Raw genomic sequence first — 20,528 nt, forward strand, 5'->3', positions numbered from 1 at the left:
AATCTGAATCCCATGCGCGACGTTACGCGCATGGGTATAATTAATTTTGTTGGCCTGAAGGGCCTGGGATACGCGATTCCACGCTGACTTCTCCTGGAGTATCAGCGGGGGCGGGACAACTGTTTTAGGCGCGGGCGCGGTTTTTGGACGCGGCGGTGGGATTACGCGGCGGGCGGAGTCCGACTCCGGCGTTACGACTACCTGCGGTCGGGAGGCGGTCGCGGACTTGGTTTGCTTCGTCATGGAGCTCCGGGACTCCACGACGCGAGTACGCTTTTTACCGCGCGTTACAGTTTGGAACCCATCCGAGGTTCCGGGTTGAGGGCTAGTCGCGGACTCGAAGTCCATCTCCGATTCGGTATCGGAGCCTGAACTAGACGCTATTGAGGTCGCGACGGACGAAACTGACGTGATTGACGCGGGCGCGGGGGTAGCGGGGGCGGGGGCGTTAGACGCTACGGCGGCGGCGTGCGTACGTACGCTTGAACACGGACCGGCGGCGGGGCACGCGAGGCATGCCTGCGAGGCATGTTTGGCGACGGCGGCGAGAGATGCGGGGGGAGAATAATTACCAAATGAGGCCCTATAGGCTTCGAATTCGGGCGCGATTGACGGATATTTTTCCCGAATGAAGTCGATGAAAAGTTTTTCCTCCATCTTTACGTGATTTTCGCCCGGGGGGGGCGGCCCCGGGACTTAAACACGCGCTCGCCTTGCGGCGAGGCCCCTGCGTCGGTAACACTAAATTGGCCGAAGCGATTCTAGGAATTTTAGAAATTTTAGTGAATAGAATAATTAGAATAGAATTAGAGTGAATAGAACCACTGCACAGTTCCCGGGCGGCAATGCCTTGCAATTAGGCGCAGGTACAAATTCCGAGAAACACTTGGGCCACAGATGTGCCACGAACAATGATCTATTATCACCGGTAGTCACTTCCGACAAAACAATGAGCACGTCCACGCGCGTCGGTTGCTCAAATCGGAATGTGTCTAAAGCAGACGAGTGCGTGAACACCTGATATTGGTTGTCTACCAAGGCTCGTAGAGATTAGCAAAGTCAGGGGCATGGTCAAGCCGCTGCCAATCTTGTTAGGCTATATGGTGAAAATATTTACAGAAAAAATCTATATATATATAAATTAAATGCTGTTCGTTAGTCTCGCTAAAACTCGAGAACGGCTGGACCGATTTGGCTAATTGTGGTCTTAAATTATTTGTGGAAGTCCAAAAAAGGTTTAAAAGGTAGATAAATATGAAAATGCTCAGAATTATATAAAAATAACAATTTTGTTTTTCCTTTGATGTGTCCCCCGTCGGACGGATTCCTTGTGTTTGTTTTAAGTTTATTTTGTACAAAAGTTTAGGTATTTTATTTATAGATTAAGGAACTACGAAGTCTGCCGGGTCATCTAGTTTATAATATTAATATACCGGGGACACCTAAGTCGCATAGTATGTTACGACCTTGATTTCATACAAAACTTATTAACTAAACGCTTCAGTGAAGCGACAACTTAAAAGTTAGTTCGTTCAACGTCACTGAATCATCAAAAGATCGTAACTTTAAGGCCTTGTGTTGAACAAAGGCATTTTCACAATAGAACCTAGATGAAATCTGACCAAAAGTTTTTGTTCGTATTGCTACCGCGCTCTTCGATCCAAAACCTCGTGGAATCAAATAAGCTGATCGGAAATTTCAGATATAGCGTATTCAAGGGAAAACTCGGATCTGAAAAATTAAATTTAAACCTCTAAAAAGACTGAAGCGATCCGGGGAATAGGAAGAAATAAAAAATTTGAAAAGCGGAACGAAAGAAACTACAAGCCACGTTGTAATCTATATATTAATACGTAAAGCAAAAACTTTGTATCCCTTTCTACGAAAATTGCGCGGACGGAAGAGTATGAAATTTTCCACACTTATAGAGAATATAGAGAAGAAGTGCACAACCCTAAATTTTTTTTAAAATAATGCATAAAGGATAGATTAAATCAATAAAGAAAACTTTACGCACACTACGATGTATTTGACACAACACATACATAAAAATATACTCTTTGTTTACTGTCAATTGGGAAACTTTTGTTATTGTTTAAAGTCTGTGGTCGAATTGAAAATAGATTAATATTGTTTGTCACGAATAAATAATAAGTCTATTTATTCGTAGGTTTGTCATTAATATTATTGATCTATAGTGCAGTTTTCGCGAATTCTGTGATAATTTTATCGAATTTAGTGTTTGACAATAGAACCATAATAATGTTTAAACTTATAATTTCAATTAATTATAGTCGAATCTCGACTAGTGCGGGGCCACTAGTAATATGAAATTTTCAAAACTCCACTGCGGAGGTAGATCTTGTTATTTCTAGTTTGCATCGTAAGCGTTCGTATCGTTTTGTATAGTAATCTTCTTTTGTAAGAGGTCGTCGTGGCCTAACGGATAAGATGTTCGATGTATTCGTGTTGAGCGATGCACCGGTGTTCGAATCTCAGGCGGGTACCAATTTTTCTAATGAAATACGTACCCAACAAATGTTCACAATTGACTTCCACGGTGAAGGAATCGTGTAATAAAAATGAAACCCGCAAAATTATAATTTGCGTAATTACTGGTGGTAGGAGCTCTTGTGAGTCCGCGCGGGTGGGTACCACCACCCTGCCTATTTCTGCCGTGAAGCAGTAATGCGTTTCGGTTTGAAGGGTGGGGCAGCCGTTGTAACAATACTTGAGACCTTAGAACTTATATCTCAAGATGGGTGGCGCATTTACGTTGTGGATGGCTATGGGCCCCAGTAACCACTTAACACCATGTGGGCTGTGAGCTCGTCCACCCATCTAAGCAATAAACATTAAAAATATATATAACATTAAATGTTACCCTAAATGCTTCGCAGCTACTTAGAAGCAAATGGACTAAGAGCTCAATAATATATATAGACCAAGAAAAGTCGGCTATCTGTTAAACTATAATCACCATAAAGTAAGCAAGTAGCCGTTGATAAAGCCTCTATGCCGAGATAATTGCGTACTCTCGACTCGAAAGGTACCAAGATTCCTTCGAGTATCTCTCAAAGCAAAAGGGAACGGATTTAGGCGGATTAAATAAAAAGGAGAACACAAAACATCATTAATAAATTAAATTTTAATAATCATTTAATCAAAAGCTGTCTTTACACTGCCTCTTTATTCTTACGTTTATACTTTTCTTTTATTAAAAATAGATTATAAATGGAAGTAATTAGTACAACTAGAGGTCCCGCAGTAGTCGAAATTCGACTATAATTAATTGGAATTGTAAGTTTGTACACTATTATGATTGTATTTTATACTTCTATAATCACAAATTTCGCCAAGACTACACTATAAAAAATATTAACAAGGACAAACCATATTCTATTCTCAATTTGACAACAGACGTCAAGGACAAAAGTTTGACAATAAATAGTATGCATGCGTGTGTGCGTAAAATACATGGTATGTAGTGTGTGTAATGTTTTCTTTATTGATTTAATGTATCTTTTGTGCATTATTTAAAAAAAATATTATCATGGTGCACTTCTTCTCTATATTCTCTATAAGTGTGGAAAATTTCACACTCCTCCGTCCGCGCAATTTTCTTAAAAAGGGATACAAAGTTTTTGCTTCACGTATTAATATATAGATATTAAAATTTTGACGAGCGGTGTCTTAGTCATCCGGCGGGATGTAGTGTCCGAAAAGTTGTTAATTAATTAAAATACCATTAGTATGATAAATACGAGTTTTAACTGTAAAAGTATTGATTAAGCATATATAAAATCCGTAATAACTTTGTATAAATACGATCGTACTACGATTGTATAAGTTCACTAAGCAAAATAAAATAATAGAGACGATTTTTTTTATTGCGTACATAGATGGACGAGCTCGCGGCCCACCTGGTGTTAAGTGGTTACCGGAGCCCAATACATCTACAACGTAAATGCCGCCACCTTGGGATATGAAGTCTAAGGTCTCAGTATAGTTACAACGGCTGCCCACCCTTCAAGCCGAAACGCATTACTGCTTCACGGCAGAAATCGTCGAAAATGTAGTAGTATTTTATTTTTTGCTGACGCAATCTTTCAGTAGGTAAATGCTTAGGGTTCATTTATGAACAGCTAAAAGTTAAATTACTTATCAGGTCTTCACTTTCAAAGCAATAGAAAAAAAAATCGGTTTAATAAAGAGTATATTAATTTAATAAAGGATAACATATTTAATATTCTTTTTTTTGAATATTCAAAATAACTCAAAACGTGACCTACTAACTCAGTTCTGTACGCAATACATATTTCTCAAGGCTGGTGATATTATGATGATATATCCACGCCGTCGTATTTTCTTTTCAAATTATGCGGATGGTAACGTATGTAGACTGAAAAATTATGTAAATTTTTAAAAACCACTTTCTTCGTCCTCCGAGTCGGCGTCTCAGATCTTTGATGGTCGTGTCTCGTTTGAAAATACATATATATGTAACTCTGACCACTCGTTGGCCAGTAAAATTGTTCTCCACGTGTCTATCTTTGGCAGTTATTAATGCTTCACCTAACCTAAACATCAGCCCGTTGTATCTCTCGCAGATCTTCTCAGCGGGGCGCGATTCCGATCCGGTAGTAGATTCATTCATGAAGCAGCTACTCTTGAGATTCTGCGAAGCACTGCTATTGCTTGGGGCAGTGTTAGCATCACTCCGGCTTGAGCCACGTGAGCTCACCTACTAGTTAAGGTTACGCTGAAATAGCCTCTCAAGGCTATCAGATTAGGTAGAAAAAAAAAGTGGTTAGGTCTCCCTTGGAGGCGCTCGGGTAGCTGTTAGCAAATCCCGCCCCTTCTAGCAGAGCCCTTGCTCGCCCACCTGTCCTTGTGAAACTGGAAAGGTCTCCGAGCCACCAGTTTTTTTTGATACGAACATACGCCCCCCTGATGGTGAGTGGTTACCGTCGCCCATGGACTTCAGCAATGCCAGGGGCATAGCCAAGCTGCTACCTACCGTAAACACTCAATCACAAAAAAAACAACAAATTAATGCTTCAGATATAGGCATCCCCGTCAGTTATAATATCACCTTTAACCAACGAACAGGTGACCGGCTGCATAGATTTTTTCCCGTAGACACGACCTGTTATTAGCTTTTCGAGGTATTCAAGAAGCACGAAGATTTTAAGAAATCACTTTTTTCATATTATACAAAAAAAAAACATTCTTATCTTAATAGGATTTTTTTTTGTTTGTATTAAAAAAAATTAAGCTCACTTAATGTAACACTAACAGAAAATTAATAATATATGTTTACCTACTTATTACGGGCCCTTGGTTCAAGAATGCAAAGGTGCTCAATCCTTTAGAAGGCCTAGAGCACGGACGGACATGATGTAATTACGACTTTATCGTATCCAAAAACTCCAGAGGCGGTTAGCGTTACACTGATTTAATAATTGATTAAAGAAGAAACTAAAATTTCATTTCCAAATTTAAAAATTTAATTTTTTAAGAAACTTTTCTTTTACGGATGTGTATGTTGTATTTTTTTAAGAAAGCCGTGAGCCAACACTAGTCGTTGTTTCCATTGCGCTTATTTCCATCTCACGTGGTGGTGCTTTGATACATCTAAGTATTTAAATACATTTCATTAAAAGTCAACTTGATTAACCTAGCTAGCTCGGTGTTTCGGAAGCAGATTAAGTTCCCGCCTCGAGCTTACGACCTCATCAAAGAGCTTAACCTAATTGTAACTGAAGGTAAAACATTTGCAGTCTGTATATATATCAGAAATAATAATAATATTCTGTTTGTTGATGTTTTTAGATTAGACGGGACGACCAGCTTACTATCTTTCTGGTGGTAAGCGAATCCCAAATTCCACAGACAATAGCATAAGACTGTTTCATCGACAGGTAGAATCAAGAAATTCCGTAACGAAAATAAAACCTAACACCCCCCACTCCGCCTACCATATAGCTCGCGTTCAACACATTCACACGTTGCGCTTGTGTAGTGTTTGTGAATAATCGCGCGGCGTGACGTCGCTGATGATGATGATGATGATGATGATGTGACGTCGCACTGCATGCGCATCATCAAAAGTCTGCACATCTCTCTCTCGCGCGGTCTTGCTTATTAGTGTGAAGGGGACAGTTAATGTTTTGCTTTTGTTAATGTTTATAAATATAGCGTGGTCTTATTTTATTATTGTTTTAATATTAAATGATTATAATCTATACTAATATTATAAAGACGAAAGATTTGTTTGTTTGTTTGTTTCGAATAGGCTCCGAAACTACTGGACCGATTTGAAAAATTCTTTTTCCATTAGAAGCCGACATTGTCCCTGATGAACATAGGCTACTTTTTTTAAATTTTTTTTTATTTATTTTTTTTGGTTTCATGTGTGTTTTAATGTTTCCGAAGCCAAGCGAGGGCGGGTCGCTAGTCTAATTATAATTGCATAAGTTGATAAAAAATGCTTAACAATAGCTTTACCGCGGTAGTCCTCGAGTGCCATTCGTGTTTTTTTTATTATGATTGCTTAAGCCGGTTACCGAAGCCACAGCTAAGCCTTTGACACAATGAACCAAAGCAATCTAATAAATAAAAATACAACACACAAATACCTCAAACTGAAGTATGATGCGCAAGTTTTAATTCAATAGATAATAGATAATTTAGTAGATAATATCTACAACGTAAATACCGCCTTCAGATATAAATTCTAAGGTCTCAGTTTTTACAATACAACGGCTGCCCCACCACCTGTAAAACCAAGGAATGTAACGAAAACTTTTAACGTCATTCTCCCTGACCTCAAGAAGCCTGATCAGTGTCGACAAGATAGAGAAATAATTTAATTGTCATTCCGGTTTGCTATTTGAGTTTGATTTTTAAATTACAAAAAAGATTTTTTAGACTTCCTTACGGACTATCCTTTATAAAAATATAAGATTTTACTTAAGCGACATTACAAAGGACAGTAGTAACACGCCCAGACTAGGGTTATCAACACATCCATTTATTCAACTTATTAAGCCAGCTTATTTAAAATATAGAATATGTATTTAAAATATATACCTAAATAAATCTAACTAAGACTTTTTAACCCCTAGCTTACATTTTAAATGAACAAGAGAAATAAACAACGCTACAATCCCTCGTAAAACTTTACCGAAATTGTAACAATTATAATAATTATGTGAATCACTAGGTCCTCTTAGGTTTCATATTAATTTACGGCTCAGAATAGACTTGAGGCCATTATCTTACGCTACATAAACCCGCCTTCTGACTCACGTGTAATTCCCAGCCCCTGTAATGTAGCAAACCCGTAGCTTAATACGTACGAGTATGTATAGACTAACTAACTTGAACTAGCTAGGACTGCATGAAATTATAATGAAAGAAAGAAGAAAAATATTTCTGCTCGGAATATTTTTATTACTTCATTTGAACATTAGATACTTTTCCACTTAACTTAATAGCTCCGTTTCAATTTTATAAAATTTACATTTAAAAAGAAGACCAACTAGTGAAAAACGCATTAAGTTTCCCAGAACAAAAGAAAGGTAGAGGCCGCCCGTCATCGACCTGGTGGTCAAACATCGAAAGAGACATTAAGAAAGCCCAATAGCCAAAACCGACAACCCAGGACAGATCAGCCTGGCGCCGTAGAGTGAGGAGACCCGACCCCAGATAACGGGAACAGGGACGGATAGTAGTAGTAGTAGTAGTAGTAGTTTATAACACAAATAAGCTACACGAAAAAAAAACGAATGAAAGATATCATAAATTTAAAGATCGAATTGAATCGCTCGAAAATCAAAAATGAATATAAACGACCGAAACAAAACTCAATGCAAAAGAGATCTAAAATGCATTTTTGCTCGACCAAAGCCTCGTTGAACTATGCTTCGAACTCTAAAAAGGACTTACATTATAGAATCGCTTTCTGAAACACCGGATCCGAGTGTTAGATTTGTAAAATATGATTCAAAGGCTAATTTGTTTTCGTTCTACGAAATGGCTAGGTTAGATTGAAAACGAAGAAGTATTGTTCATAACTTCGAGTTTAATATTCGCGAATAAAATGTGACTAGAACTCATTTTCGAAACTTCGCTGTCATGAAATATGCATAGGTATTGTTCACAACCTTCTTGATGTTAATCAGAGTGTACAGACATCACACCGTGAATTTCGCTACCCAACCAAACTGGCATGGTTCACTTTGCATTTCATACAAAACGAACAAAATAAATAACAAAAAGACAAAACTATTAATCAAATACCTAGCTTTATTTTTTTATCGAATTTATGTGCACTCTTAATCACCAAGATAAATTCAACTAATAATTTAATTGGATTACACGCACCCAAGATTAATAAGCAAATAATTAAGCTAAATAATAAGGCAGGAGGAGCTCGTTCGTGTAGCAATTACGCGACAAAGGGTTTCGCGTTGTCACGTGCAATGACTATGAAACCTCCTTCTCATTACAGCTCGATGTAACGGGGAACAGCGACAAATGAGTGTTTGGCCGGAATTATTACTAATGCAGACAGTTTTTGCGGTATGAGCTCTGACTTTAATATTTAGGACTGTACGATGAAAGCGCTTGCTTTGAATTGTTATTGAAGTGAAACTTGAGTCGACTATTATCAAAGCCGGCAATGTGACTTTTGGACAATTATTGGTAAATCAGAAAAACGAATTATTGACTTTGTATTCCATTGGCAGTCACAAAACTCTTCTGAACGACATCTTAGATAAATAACAGGTTAAGTATTAACCTTTATTTAATGCAGGTTTTGAACCGTATTCTTTGAAGGAGACGATTATATTCAAATCAATCTGTATTGACATATCAATAACATTTTTTTGTCCAAATGCACAGATTGCCACCTTTGATAATAGACGACTCACTTCTTTAGGATCGTTATGATTTCAAACTCGATGAAACGAAAAAATAAGTCCATAGAGATAGACATAAATGTATAGGATTCAGCCGGCGAGAGAATGAGATAGAACACATTAGACGTTCTCGGTCTCCTCTTTGTGCGACTCTTCGTAGCATCCCCACTAATCGTCTACTAAACATTGTCCATATGTATGATCCTGGGTAGTATAGTCAGTATACCTATATCTTATTTATAAGTTTGACTTCTACCGTGTGTGACTTGCACAAACACACACTTTTATTTTATTTTATTAGGCTGCACGATGCCTTCGTGGTTTTTAAATATGTTTCTTTCGAACCATTTTTTAATTTCTTAGCTCTTTCCTAGATGGACTTGCAAAAGAACAAAAACATAAGTTGAAATGCACATTATGTATTCTATAATACTTATTCTGTCACATACCAACACTTATCCTCGCAGATAATTTTCTTGACACTATTTACACCTTTGGGGTTAACGATAAAGGGAAGATCTTCCCCAAGCAGGAGACATTGCTCAGTAGAATGACGGTCCGGATGTTATTGTTCGGAACCTGTGTATGTGGAAACTTATCTTGAAAATGTCGTTAGCGAGATTCAGGCATCTGTCAAATATCTTTTGTTCTATGATAGCTATCTGCTACGTACCTCACACATTATTCTCAAGCGAGTTAGTCACCTTTTGACGTCGTCTCGGTACGCCTTACTTTTGGATAGGTACTAATTAAAGAATATTATTCCATATCCAACTATCTGTATCACCATGTATTAACTTCATCACAGCTATGCACTTCTTGAATCTTTCACTTCATAAACGAGGGTTAACTGGAAGAGAATGCCTGCATGGCGTTAAGTTCGCCTTTGTACAATATTTTGTGCAATAAGAATTTTCATTCATTCATTCATCTGTAGTACTAATTTATTAAATCTTATTAAATCCGCGTGCCCTTTTCGCAAACGCTCCAATAAAGTTCAAAAACCATACCCTGAATCCCTTCGTCGTGTACAGAAGTTTAAAATCATGAATGAAAGATGAGTTACTTTTTAGCAATCTCTGTCTTAAATTATGCGCTTAACGATGAGCGACAAAGAACAACTTTCATACGGAAGGGAGCTTTCGGAGCCGCTAAGAACATGAATAATGGAATACAGTAGACAGCGTGTTTTTACTGGAGACAGCTGTGTGTAGGGCAAGGGTTTTGTACTAAATGCCCTTGTTTCTTAAGCATTCCAATTTTGAGGGTAGGGTAAAAGCAAAGCTCAAAGCTGTATAGTTACAGCTGTATTGCATACGCTTTGTTATTGTGGTATAGGCGAGTTAGCGATCTCACGGTCCACTTGGTGGACTGGTGGTAGGACCTCTTAGGAGTCCGCACGAGTAAGTACCACCACTCTGCCTATTTCAGCCGTGAAATGCATTTCGGTTTGAAGGGCGGGTAGCCGTTGTAAGTGTAATGAGAACTTAGAACTCATATTTCAAGGTGGGTGACGGCATTTAAGTTGTAAATGTCTATGGGCTCCGGTAACCATTTAACACCTGGTGGGCTATGAGCTCGTTCACCCATTCATGCAATAAAATAAATAAAAACCTGATATTAAATCCTGCCACCCACTTTGAGACAAAAAAACAAAATGGTATTTGCCTTAAGGTCTAAACAAACGATTCAAGACGTAATACTATCATGAGTTATTGATTGTAGGAACTCACTTTGTGAGAACGCCGTCGACTTTTTCCAACGTGATAAAAACTCGCATCGCCCTCCCTTAACTCTAAAGACAAGGCGACGCTAACTCGGTTTTTGATTATCTAGTCTAGTTTAAAACTAAACAGTGTCTGAATTCAACACGATGCTTCTGTTTTTATATATTATACTTTATTGCACACCAAATCACAATTTACATTCAAAAACAGTCCAAAAGCATATGCGTTTGTACAATAGGCGGTCTTATGGCTAAAAGCAATCTCTTCCAGAGAACCGTTTAGTTTACATAAATTTTGGAAAATATAAAAATACAGCAGGTATGTTGCGGTGACAATACATTATTATAGAAAATATATACATACAATAAATATATGTATATACCGTTTACATATAATATGAAATAACTATTTGATTTATAATATATACGAATGTACATACTTACATACTAATATAAATAACTATACTGATATAATGTAATTATACTGAGACCTTAGAACTCAAGTCTCAAGTTGGGTGGTGAAATTTACGTAGTAGATGTCTATGGGCTCCGGTAACCACTTAATACCAGGTGGGCTGTGAGCTCGTCGTGGAAGGACGAACGATCACCGGTTACATACACATCAATCAATCAACAGTATGGAAATGATAAATGATAATGATACAAACAAACAGCACTAAGCAGATATGTAATGTTCCTTCACCATTCTTTTAAAGCAGTTTAAAGTTGAAGCACTTCTCACTGCATCCGGCAGAGCATTCCACAATCGAACCGCCTGGATGGTGAATGGTCAAAGAATGATGATGAGTGAGTCGGCATTTTCAGTCTCAGGCTATCCCATCCTTCTTCTTCTTTATGAGTGCAAGAAAAATAAAAAAATAATCAGATTATAGTTTGCACATTCTAGTCACGAAAGTTCCATCAGCCGAGCGTTCTTGGGGTGAGTTGTGCGTCTGGTTGCAATGTTGACCGCGGTAATCCCTTACCCTGGTCGGGTTCTGACCTCAGGGGCATCGGACGCTTGGGTAAGAGTACAAGACAGTCGTTTCGTGAGTAGGACCCTAGTACCAACCTTGGGACGGCAATCCCTTCCCTACATCAGTGGGCCATCCCATCCCACATATCCCGCGCACAGCTTCGTAGGAGGTTCGGCTCCCGGCCCAGAAGAAAAGCACCATCTTCAAAAATAATTAATAGCACCTTAGTCGTCCAACACGCAAACTATAAATTATTCTAAACATCGGAAGCTGTAACAATTAAGATAATAATAATAAAAAAATATTATTATACAAATTATAATCAAACGAAAGTTAAGAGTAATTTTATAATATTATTAGCTGTACCCGTCCGCTTCGCTGGACATTTAAAATTAACACATTAATTATTATTTCTCACCCCCACAAAGAATTTCATAATTAACGCCCCCGCAACTGATGTAGGAAGTCCAACACTCATATAAATATTAGCCTATCCATTAAGTACACGTATTTTCTACATGGATACCAAGTGTCAAATCAATCGGTTGCATGGTTCAGTAGTTATAACGGAACATCCGTAAAAACCACTGTAGATTTATATATAAGTATTAGTATAGATATAGTTAAACAAAATCGTTAAGTGCTTTGGTGAATTCGGCTCCGATTCAAAAGACTTATCTCTATAATATAACTATCTATGATATAACCCTGTATCAATATTATCTTCAATAATGTCAGTTATGATATACCAAAATTTAAATTTGTAAGATACCGCTATTTATTTTATTAAAAGAGATTGTGTCGCTCGTTTTCACAAATAAAAATTTCATATTCTTTGTTCTCCTCTATTTTATGGCCAACGTAAAACATTTTATGGGCTGAAGAGCTACGTATCAACAAATTACCGAATTTATTATTTTTTTTATTTTTGCTCGATTCAAATAGTTTGGATCTGGAAGGATACTGCGTTAAATTTGAAATAAAATATGTTGCTTATATCTAAGACTTCCGTTACTGCAATGAGTTATTACACAAATGAGTTTTTATATCTGACTTGCTGACCCAGCAGACTTCGTAGTGCCTCAATCGAAAAATAAAGGCCTAAAATTTTATATAAAAATAAACTTAAAACAAACAAAAGGAATCCGTCCGACGGGGGACACATCAAAGGAACAAAACAAAATTGTTATTTTTATTTAATTCCAAGCATTTTCATATTTATGTACTTTTTAAACCTTCTCTGGACTTCCACAAATCATTCAAGACCAAAATTAACCAAATCGGTCCAGTCGTTCTCGACTTTTAGCGAAACTAACGAACAGCAATTCATTTTTATATATATAGATAGATAGATAGATTATGAAGCTTATAAGCACCTATAACGCTTCTACTGAAATCAGATGTGGTAATATAACTTGAACAAATAAACAAATTTTAATAATTAGTCTATAACTTCGTAATATATGTTTACAGTGTTACAGTGGTAGGATTACCATTTCAATGTTCGCATTTATTATTATGTCTTCTAACAAATTATTTGTGACTGTTTTTTTTCGGAGATATCTGAATACATCAACTGCATTCACACCTAAAGTCGCCCAGGAAGCGTTTTACCTCTTACTATATAAAGGCTATGTGATCATAAATTACTGGCTTTGAGAAAAAGATACAAATAAAACACAGGGCTGAATAACATTTACTCTGTTTCAATAACAGCCGGCACCTTTATTTAGTATCTATACTAGTGCAGGTATGTATTTACATAATTATGTAGTATTGGGTTCGTGGCGAATAAAATATATATAAATGATTCACTGGATTGTAGCTTTATTATTGTAATATTAAATCTTCCCTATTATTATAACTGAAAATATTTTGGCAGCTCTTTTACACATCGCTCAGTCAATCATCTTCGTCATCGTCAATCGTCTTCGCCATCGCCAATCTTCTTGCTTTTTTCTTTTATTTTGCTTCTCTCTCTCTTACCGTTTTCTCTAGCTTGAACGTTAGCGTTCCGTTGCACAGTCTTTTTTTTATTGCCCTTGTAGGTAGACGAGCATACGGCTCACCTGATGGTGAGCTGCTACCGTCGCCCATGGACTTCAGTAATTCCAGGGACAGAGCCAAGCCGCTGCCTACCGTTAAATACTCTCCACAAGCCTCGTTTGAAGAAGGACATACCATAGCGCTCGGGAAACACCATTCAAACCAGTACCCATAAATACCATTCTTACTAATCCTACGTGTATTTAATTAAAATAATATTTTACTGAATGGTTACCAAAGGTACTGGATCTACGATCTACTTCCGACCATTTTCTATCGGTTGTAGGGTTAATTGCACGCTTTGTAGGTACCGTAATCCGAGTTATTATAATTCTAGCACGAAGCAATCATGTGTTTTGGATTGAAGGGCGGTATGGCCGCTATAAAATACAATTCATATTACATATAAAAAATAAACAAATAGAGGCATTGAATTTTCCCGGAGTAAAAAGTCCTTTGTCACTTATTTATGGTACGAATAACAATCGGAAAGAATATGATCATCCAATTACTAATACTGTTCAAACCAGTGACTGAAATACATATTTATATACGTTTAAATAAATACATAATATAAAGATACTAAAACACCTAGACAAAGAGCATACAACCTGTTCTTCACATGAATGTTTGCCCGACGTGGGAATCGGACCAACGACCCTAACGCTGGGGAATCAATTTGCGGATACCCGGTCTGTAGGGTAGACACAACAATTCTCAACGCTTTGTGACTGTTGATCGGGATTACAATAGACTTCTAAGAAAAAAAATGTTAATAGATTTCACTAGTTCTATACCTTGCCACTTTTGATTAAAAAACAGTGACTACACCATTTAAAGTATCCTTAAAATTTAGGAAAATTTAAGTTTAGAACAGAAAAATCCGGAATGTTTTACGTTAATAATTTAAGACGTCTGAGTTGTAGATAAATTATATATTTTCTAGTTAAGTTATTTAATAAAGTGTTCTTGCTCTCTTACTTTGGGCTTTTCTTTCGTTTAGTGTATTTGGCGATGGAGGTCAAGCAAACTTGGTTTTAAGGGTGTAAAATATTCAAAGACGATGTTATTATTTAAACCGTGTGAACCGCTCTTAAAATTATTTTTGATTTATATAGCTATTTTTTGTTGAAACATAAGGCAGAGCTTATGGTTGTTTACTGCCTATGGGTCTGTTTGTGCCTTTTATTTCCTATCTAAGCTGATGGCCTTGTCAACATAAGCGGGCGAGTAGGTGAGCCCACGGGACTCAAACCGGGAGTGTTGCTAACACTGGCCTTAGCAAGAGCAGTGCTTCGCAGAATCTACCACCATATCGGAAATGCGACCCACTGAGAAGAACCCACTGTTTGTGCCAAAAACATAGTCCTCCATTGCATTTTGTTCTCCTTTCTCGGTAGCAGCGTAATTCAACAGGAAGAAAATATTAACCAACGAAAACGTCATAGCTTCTAGTATATTCCACCGCACTCGTGTTATTGCGAACATAATTTTCAAGGCGCCCAATATGTTTGACAGTTGCGGGTATGGACGACGTTTGGGTGGAGCTACGCGCTCCGCGGTTCGTTGTACATCACCACAGCGCTACGCTCAACTGCGAGCATAATGTCGACTCCGACTCACTTTATAAGGTAACTATTTCAATCAACTTCATAATAACAATGTAAGTATTGTATTGTAAAAAAAATTGGTTGTCTGTAAAGTCGGTTTACGAACGATAGCTTTAAGTGATAACGTCATAAAAAAATATTGATGAAAAATTGCATACCTTTATGAATCGAATTGAATTATTATCACTGAATTATCATTATTTTGTATATTAGAAAGGAGTTAATTGAAAATTAATTTTTTTTTTCGATAAATTAACGCTTGGGCCGATCGTGCCTCTCTATCGCTTGTTCCGCGCTCTCGCTTGCACGCTCAGACTTAGACGGAACGTTTTTTTTTTTTTATTGCCCTTGTAGGCAGACGAGCATACGGCCCACCTGACGGTGAGTGGTTACCGTCGCCCATGGACTTCAGCAATGCCAGGGGCAGAGCCAAGCCGCTGCCTACCGCAAGACACTTTTTCGTGCGTACAGCCGGTGTTCTTTGATTTTTAACACGTTATCACGTCAAAATGTTTCGAAATTTCAACGTCGCAAGTGTTCTGACACTGACATTGACTGCACTTGTCAGTAAGTATTCAAAGTCGGTCATGGAAATCGATACAGCCATGTCACTGCTCACTCTTGAGGACTCTGCTCGAACCACGTTTGAGAAGTTTCCACCTCCAGAAGGAGCTCATTCCAAAAACGGATCTATCTATTCAGCCCACAGACGTCCACTGCTGGACATAGGCCTCCCCCAATCCTCGCCACAAAGATCGGTCTTGCGCTGTAAAAACGGATGGAAGGTGACAAAAAAAGTCCCCGGAAACATTATTACTAACCACCAGACGCAGCACAATTGCAGAGGTCTTTCTCATTTTAATTATACAGATATACGTTTACGCATTCATTGTCACGGCGATGTGTAGCACAGCTCAACTAACTACTCAGATATATTTTCATTTTATTTCATTTTAATACAATGCAACGAAGATCGTTGTGTCGTGAATTGAAACTAGAACACGTTACTTTGTAACGCAGATAAATTAAAGACGGTCTTACTAAACTTTGACCTAGGAATACGGTATGAATGCACAGCATTGTTTCGTATCGTATCTTACTTGTGCAAAGCTAAATAAACATTCTGTCTTTTAGAGAAGCTTGCTTACAGACCGATCATAATCTCTGCCGTGAAGCAATAATGCGTTTCGTTTTGAAGGGTGGGGTAGGCGTTGTTTTGTAAAAACAGAGACTGTAGAACTAATGCTTCAAGGTGGGTGACAGCATTTACATTGTTGATGTCGATGAGGTCCGGTAATCACTTAACACCAGATGGGCCGTGAGCTCATCAAACTAGCTAAGCAAAAAAAATAATAGTCAGGCTTATGATACGTAGAATCGTAATAGCCCAATTAAGGAAGGCGGCACCTTGTGAGTCCTCTTGTAATAGCATGATTCCTCCTAATTCCTAAGTTCTCTTGTCTCTTTTTGCCATGAAACAGTCGTGCCTGTTTTAAGGTTTGGAACAGCCGGTATATAATTCAATTGAGACCTCTAATCTCCTGTGGCTAGCTGCATTTACGTTATTAACTCCTTGAGCGACAACCGTAACTAGGCCGAGAGCTCGTCCGTCGTCTAGTGCACTGCAAATATTTTCTACACAATGTCGTATATAAGTAACTATAGGTATTTTGCAGTTTATGTTTTGCTCAACAAGAATTATTCCAGTGCAAAACAAATTAAGGTATTTTGGGGATTAACGACGGAAGGGAAAGATCTTCCACCGAGCGGGTGATATTTGCTCGGTAGACCGACGGTCCGAATGTTGTTGTTCGGAACTTGTATATATTCGCTTTATCTTGAAAATGTCATAAGCGAGATTCAGGCATCTGTCAATTATCTTGTGTTGTATGATGGCTACCCGACACAGTGTATAAAGCAAAAACTGATTTAATATACCACCTAGTCGATAACAATTATCATTTTTTTAGTTCTAAGCGTTTGTGAAATTCGATAATAACTCAAGATATATAATTTTCAGAGCTATTATGTATACGCATTAACTTAGGATACATTTCCTATCATTTGAATTAGACCGAAATCTCCAGGAGGGAGGGACCTTAGAGCGGACTAAAAAGTTTTACAATGATTTCAATGACAACATCTTCTTCAGATTTCACGAGTTGTATATATAACTGAATAATGTCACGTAACGATTTAGTTCTAATGATATTAATTATAAAATAAGAATGATTAATAATTACATCGACGGTGATGATCATTATAACTTGGAAGGATTACCGGCTACCGCCACAATAACAGTAAGTGCTGATGATTCTAGCAATTTAGAGAAAATACTTTCCCCATTCGAATACATTTTTAATTTTGGTCGGTAGCTGAATTTTCGCATAAAAGTGAACATTAGTATGTATAACCAAGAACTCTAGTACACTAAATAAGCTCTTTTACTTAGAAAGTCGCATACCAAATCTAATTCGAACAGAAATAATTTAAATATGCCATTTTAATAACTTGAATGGAGAATTTTATTATGCTAAGCCTTGATGATTCTAGCAACTCAGAGAAAATACTTTCCCCAATAAAACTTTGGAATACATTTTTAATTTTGGTCGGTAGCTGAATTTTCGCACAAAAGTGAACATTAGTATGTATAACAAAAAACTTATTATTTTAGTACACTAAATAAGCTCTTTTTTTTTGAAAGTTCGCTTACTAAATCTAATTCCAACAGAAATAATTTAAACATGCCATTTTACTAACTTGAATGGAGAATTTTATTATGCTAAGCCTATACGGTTCGGTTCATAAACACTACCATTAGTAGTGATTAAACTATATTAATTAGCAACTGAATCCGAGCCTTGCTTTCTCAAATTGCTTTTGTACTACGACGCACGCAATTCCGTGTACCTTTAACCTTTGAAGAAAACTGTTCTTATCTTATCAGCCATCGAACAAGTCTCGTGGGCTTCAATTCTGTCTATTTATAGTGGTAGTGAAGGTTTCTTTTGTGTTCTTCAGGGCTGTTACACAGGTTCTGCCGTGAAACAGCAACGGGTTTCGCTTTAGAGAAATAGTCTTCGATCTTATATATCATCTTATATACCTGGCTGAGCAATGGAATTACTTTGGTATTGTTTACAACAATTAACTCGACTTCAGCAATTAAAAATACTCTTTCGTAAATTGAATTCCTTAAACTATCTTTTAATGTTTGAACTAAATAAATAAAAAAAATTAAAATACTACAACATAATTATTCGATTCTAAAAGGCTTTGGGCCTTATTTTTACTAGAGTAAAGTTATTAGTAGTTACTAGTAGTTACTAGAGTAAAAATAAAGTCCAAAGCCTTTTAGAATTTAACAGGAAACTATTCCTGCTAAAGTTATACTAAGGTCTATGAGTTATTCTAGCTAAGATTAACACGATTTAGAAGTTTAGGGAAATGTTCGGCACGTAAAAGTCAATCGAAAGAGAAGATAAACAAACTTTAAATTATGTTATGGTCTCAATGTAATTCATGGAACCGCCAAAGTCGCTGCTTTACTTAAAGTTACATCTCGAAATGAATTTCCCGAAAAGCTGCGACCAACTTGAAGTATAGAGAACGTGTCTAAAATAAAGAATGCATTAGACTTGGAGATGACTAACAGCTGCGTGATAAAGAAATGCATATGAATGCTCTAGACACAACTATTAATTTTTATTGCCCATTTAGAGAGAGGTGCATACGGCCCAACTGATGGTGAATAGTTAGCATCGCTCATGGACGTCAGCAATGCCAGGAGCAGAGCCAAGTTGACTACTGTTAAAAACTTTCAGCAGACCTCGTTTGAAGCATGATATCTTTATATAATAATATATATATTTCTTCTGTGCGTGTGTTTGTCACTGAGCTCCTCCTAAACAGCTCGACCGATTTTAATGAAATTTTCTGTGTACCTTCAGGGGGATTCGAGTATGGTTTAAATTTACAAATCAGCCCGGCAGATGGCGCTGCATTTGGTATCTAGGTTATTTATCTTTCCTAGAAATAATTTATATGGCAAAACAACGTTTGTCGGGCCAGCTAGTAAGCATATAAAGTAAATGCTTTAGAGTTTCGAAAGGCCTACATGAAATACATCTCAGTGTTTTTGTTAGACGTAACAAATTACACAAACGATTTCAAACAAAAACATTGTGTGGTAAGAAATTTCACCAGTAAATCTATTTTAAGCATCGTCTGGACGCAGGTCTTTATCGTCGATTTACCACAAGCTTTAGACGTACAAGCGACCAATTACCATGTCGCCATCTATCTTGAAACGGCGATCATAGTCTCATTTATGATGCATCACAGCAATTCCGCTCTTTGGAACCGGAAGGTACACCTGCATCCTTACAGAAATAGCTACAGTGCTATCTACCCGCGCTAGCTCATAATACGTTCTATCGCCAATAAAAAGCTTATCTAAACGGATTCATAACCTTTCTTTATTACTTAGACGGGTAAACGAACTGACGGCCTATCTGGTTTTAAATGGTTACCGAAGCCCAAAGACATGTCAAAGTCTCTCTCTGAATCATGTCACCCAAGTCTAATAAGGTCTTTGTCTCGATTGCTTAATCATTATGCTATCACTATGCGAAACGCATTACTGCTTCACTTCAGAAATAGTCAGGGTGGTGGCTACTCGTGCGGACTCATAAGAGGTCCTACCACCAGTATTTGAACATCGACACAGTACGCTCGATACAAGTACACAAGGGGTTTTATTGTTTGGGCCACGACGACTTCCCATTGCTATTATATTATTATAAATTAAATTTAAAATGAAAAGCATAATATGAATTTGATAAATACGTGAGTGAACAACATAAAGATTACCATAAATTAATAAAACAAAACTCCTAAAAACACATAATAGTTTTCATAGAACCTTTTTCGAACCACATTGGATTTCGTCCGATATCCGATTTACACAAACACTATTGAATATTCATTTCGTTTCGTTGGCCGTTCCTGAACTATATTTATTGATGAAATACTCTATATTTTGTTATTGGTATTATTGTGTAAGTTTTCGCTACCAATTAGAATCGAGCTGTGTGTGTCGCATGAAACGTATGCGCTTGCAATTGGTTAAGAATATTGTTCCCTGACCCCACTATCTGAGTCGTCTATTATCAAAGGTGGCAATCTGTGCATTTGGACAAAAAAATGTTATTGATATGTCAATACAGATTGATTTGAA

The 20,528-nt window shown here is 37.3% G+C and overlaps 1 protein-coding gene across 2 annotated transcripts in view; it reads left to right on the plus strand.

Moving 5' to 3' along the window:
• LOC105841679 (uncharacterized) overlaps positions 1–20,528 on the plus strand; it is a 110,730-nt gene that overhangs the window by 71,893 nt on the left and 18,309 nt on the right. For both annotated transcript variants that reach the window (XM_021348268.3, XM_012690694.4), the window contains exon 3: positions 15,198–15,310. In XM_021348268.3, the coding sequence (XP_021203943.1) occupies positions 15,198–15,310 (113 nt within the window). The remainder of the gene's footprint in view (positions 1–15,197; positions 15,311–20,528) is intronic.

Source organism: Bombyx mori, chromosome 12, assembly GCF_030269925.1.
Source record: "Bombyx mori chromosome 12, ASM3026992v2".
NCBI lineage: Eukaryota > Metazoa > Arthropoda > Insecta > Lepidoptera > Bombycidae > Bombyx > Bombyx mori.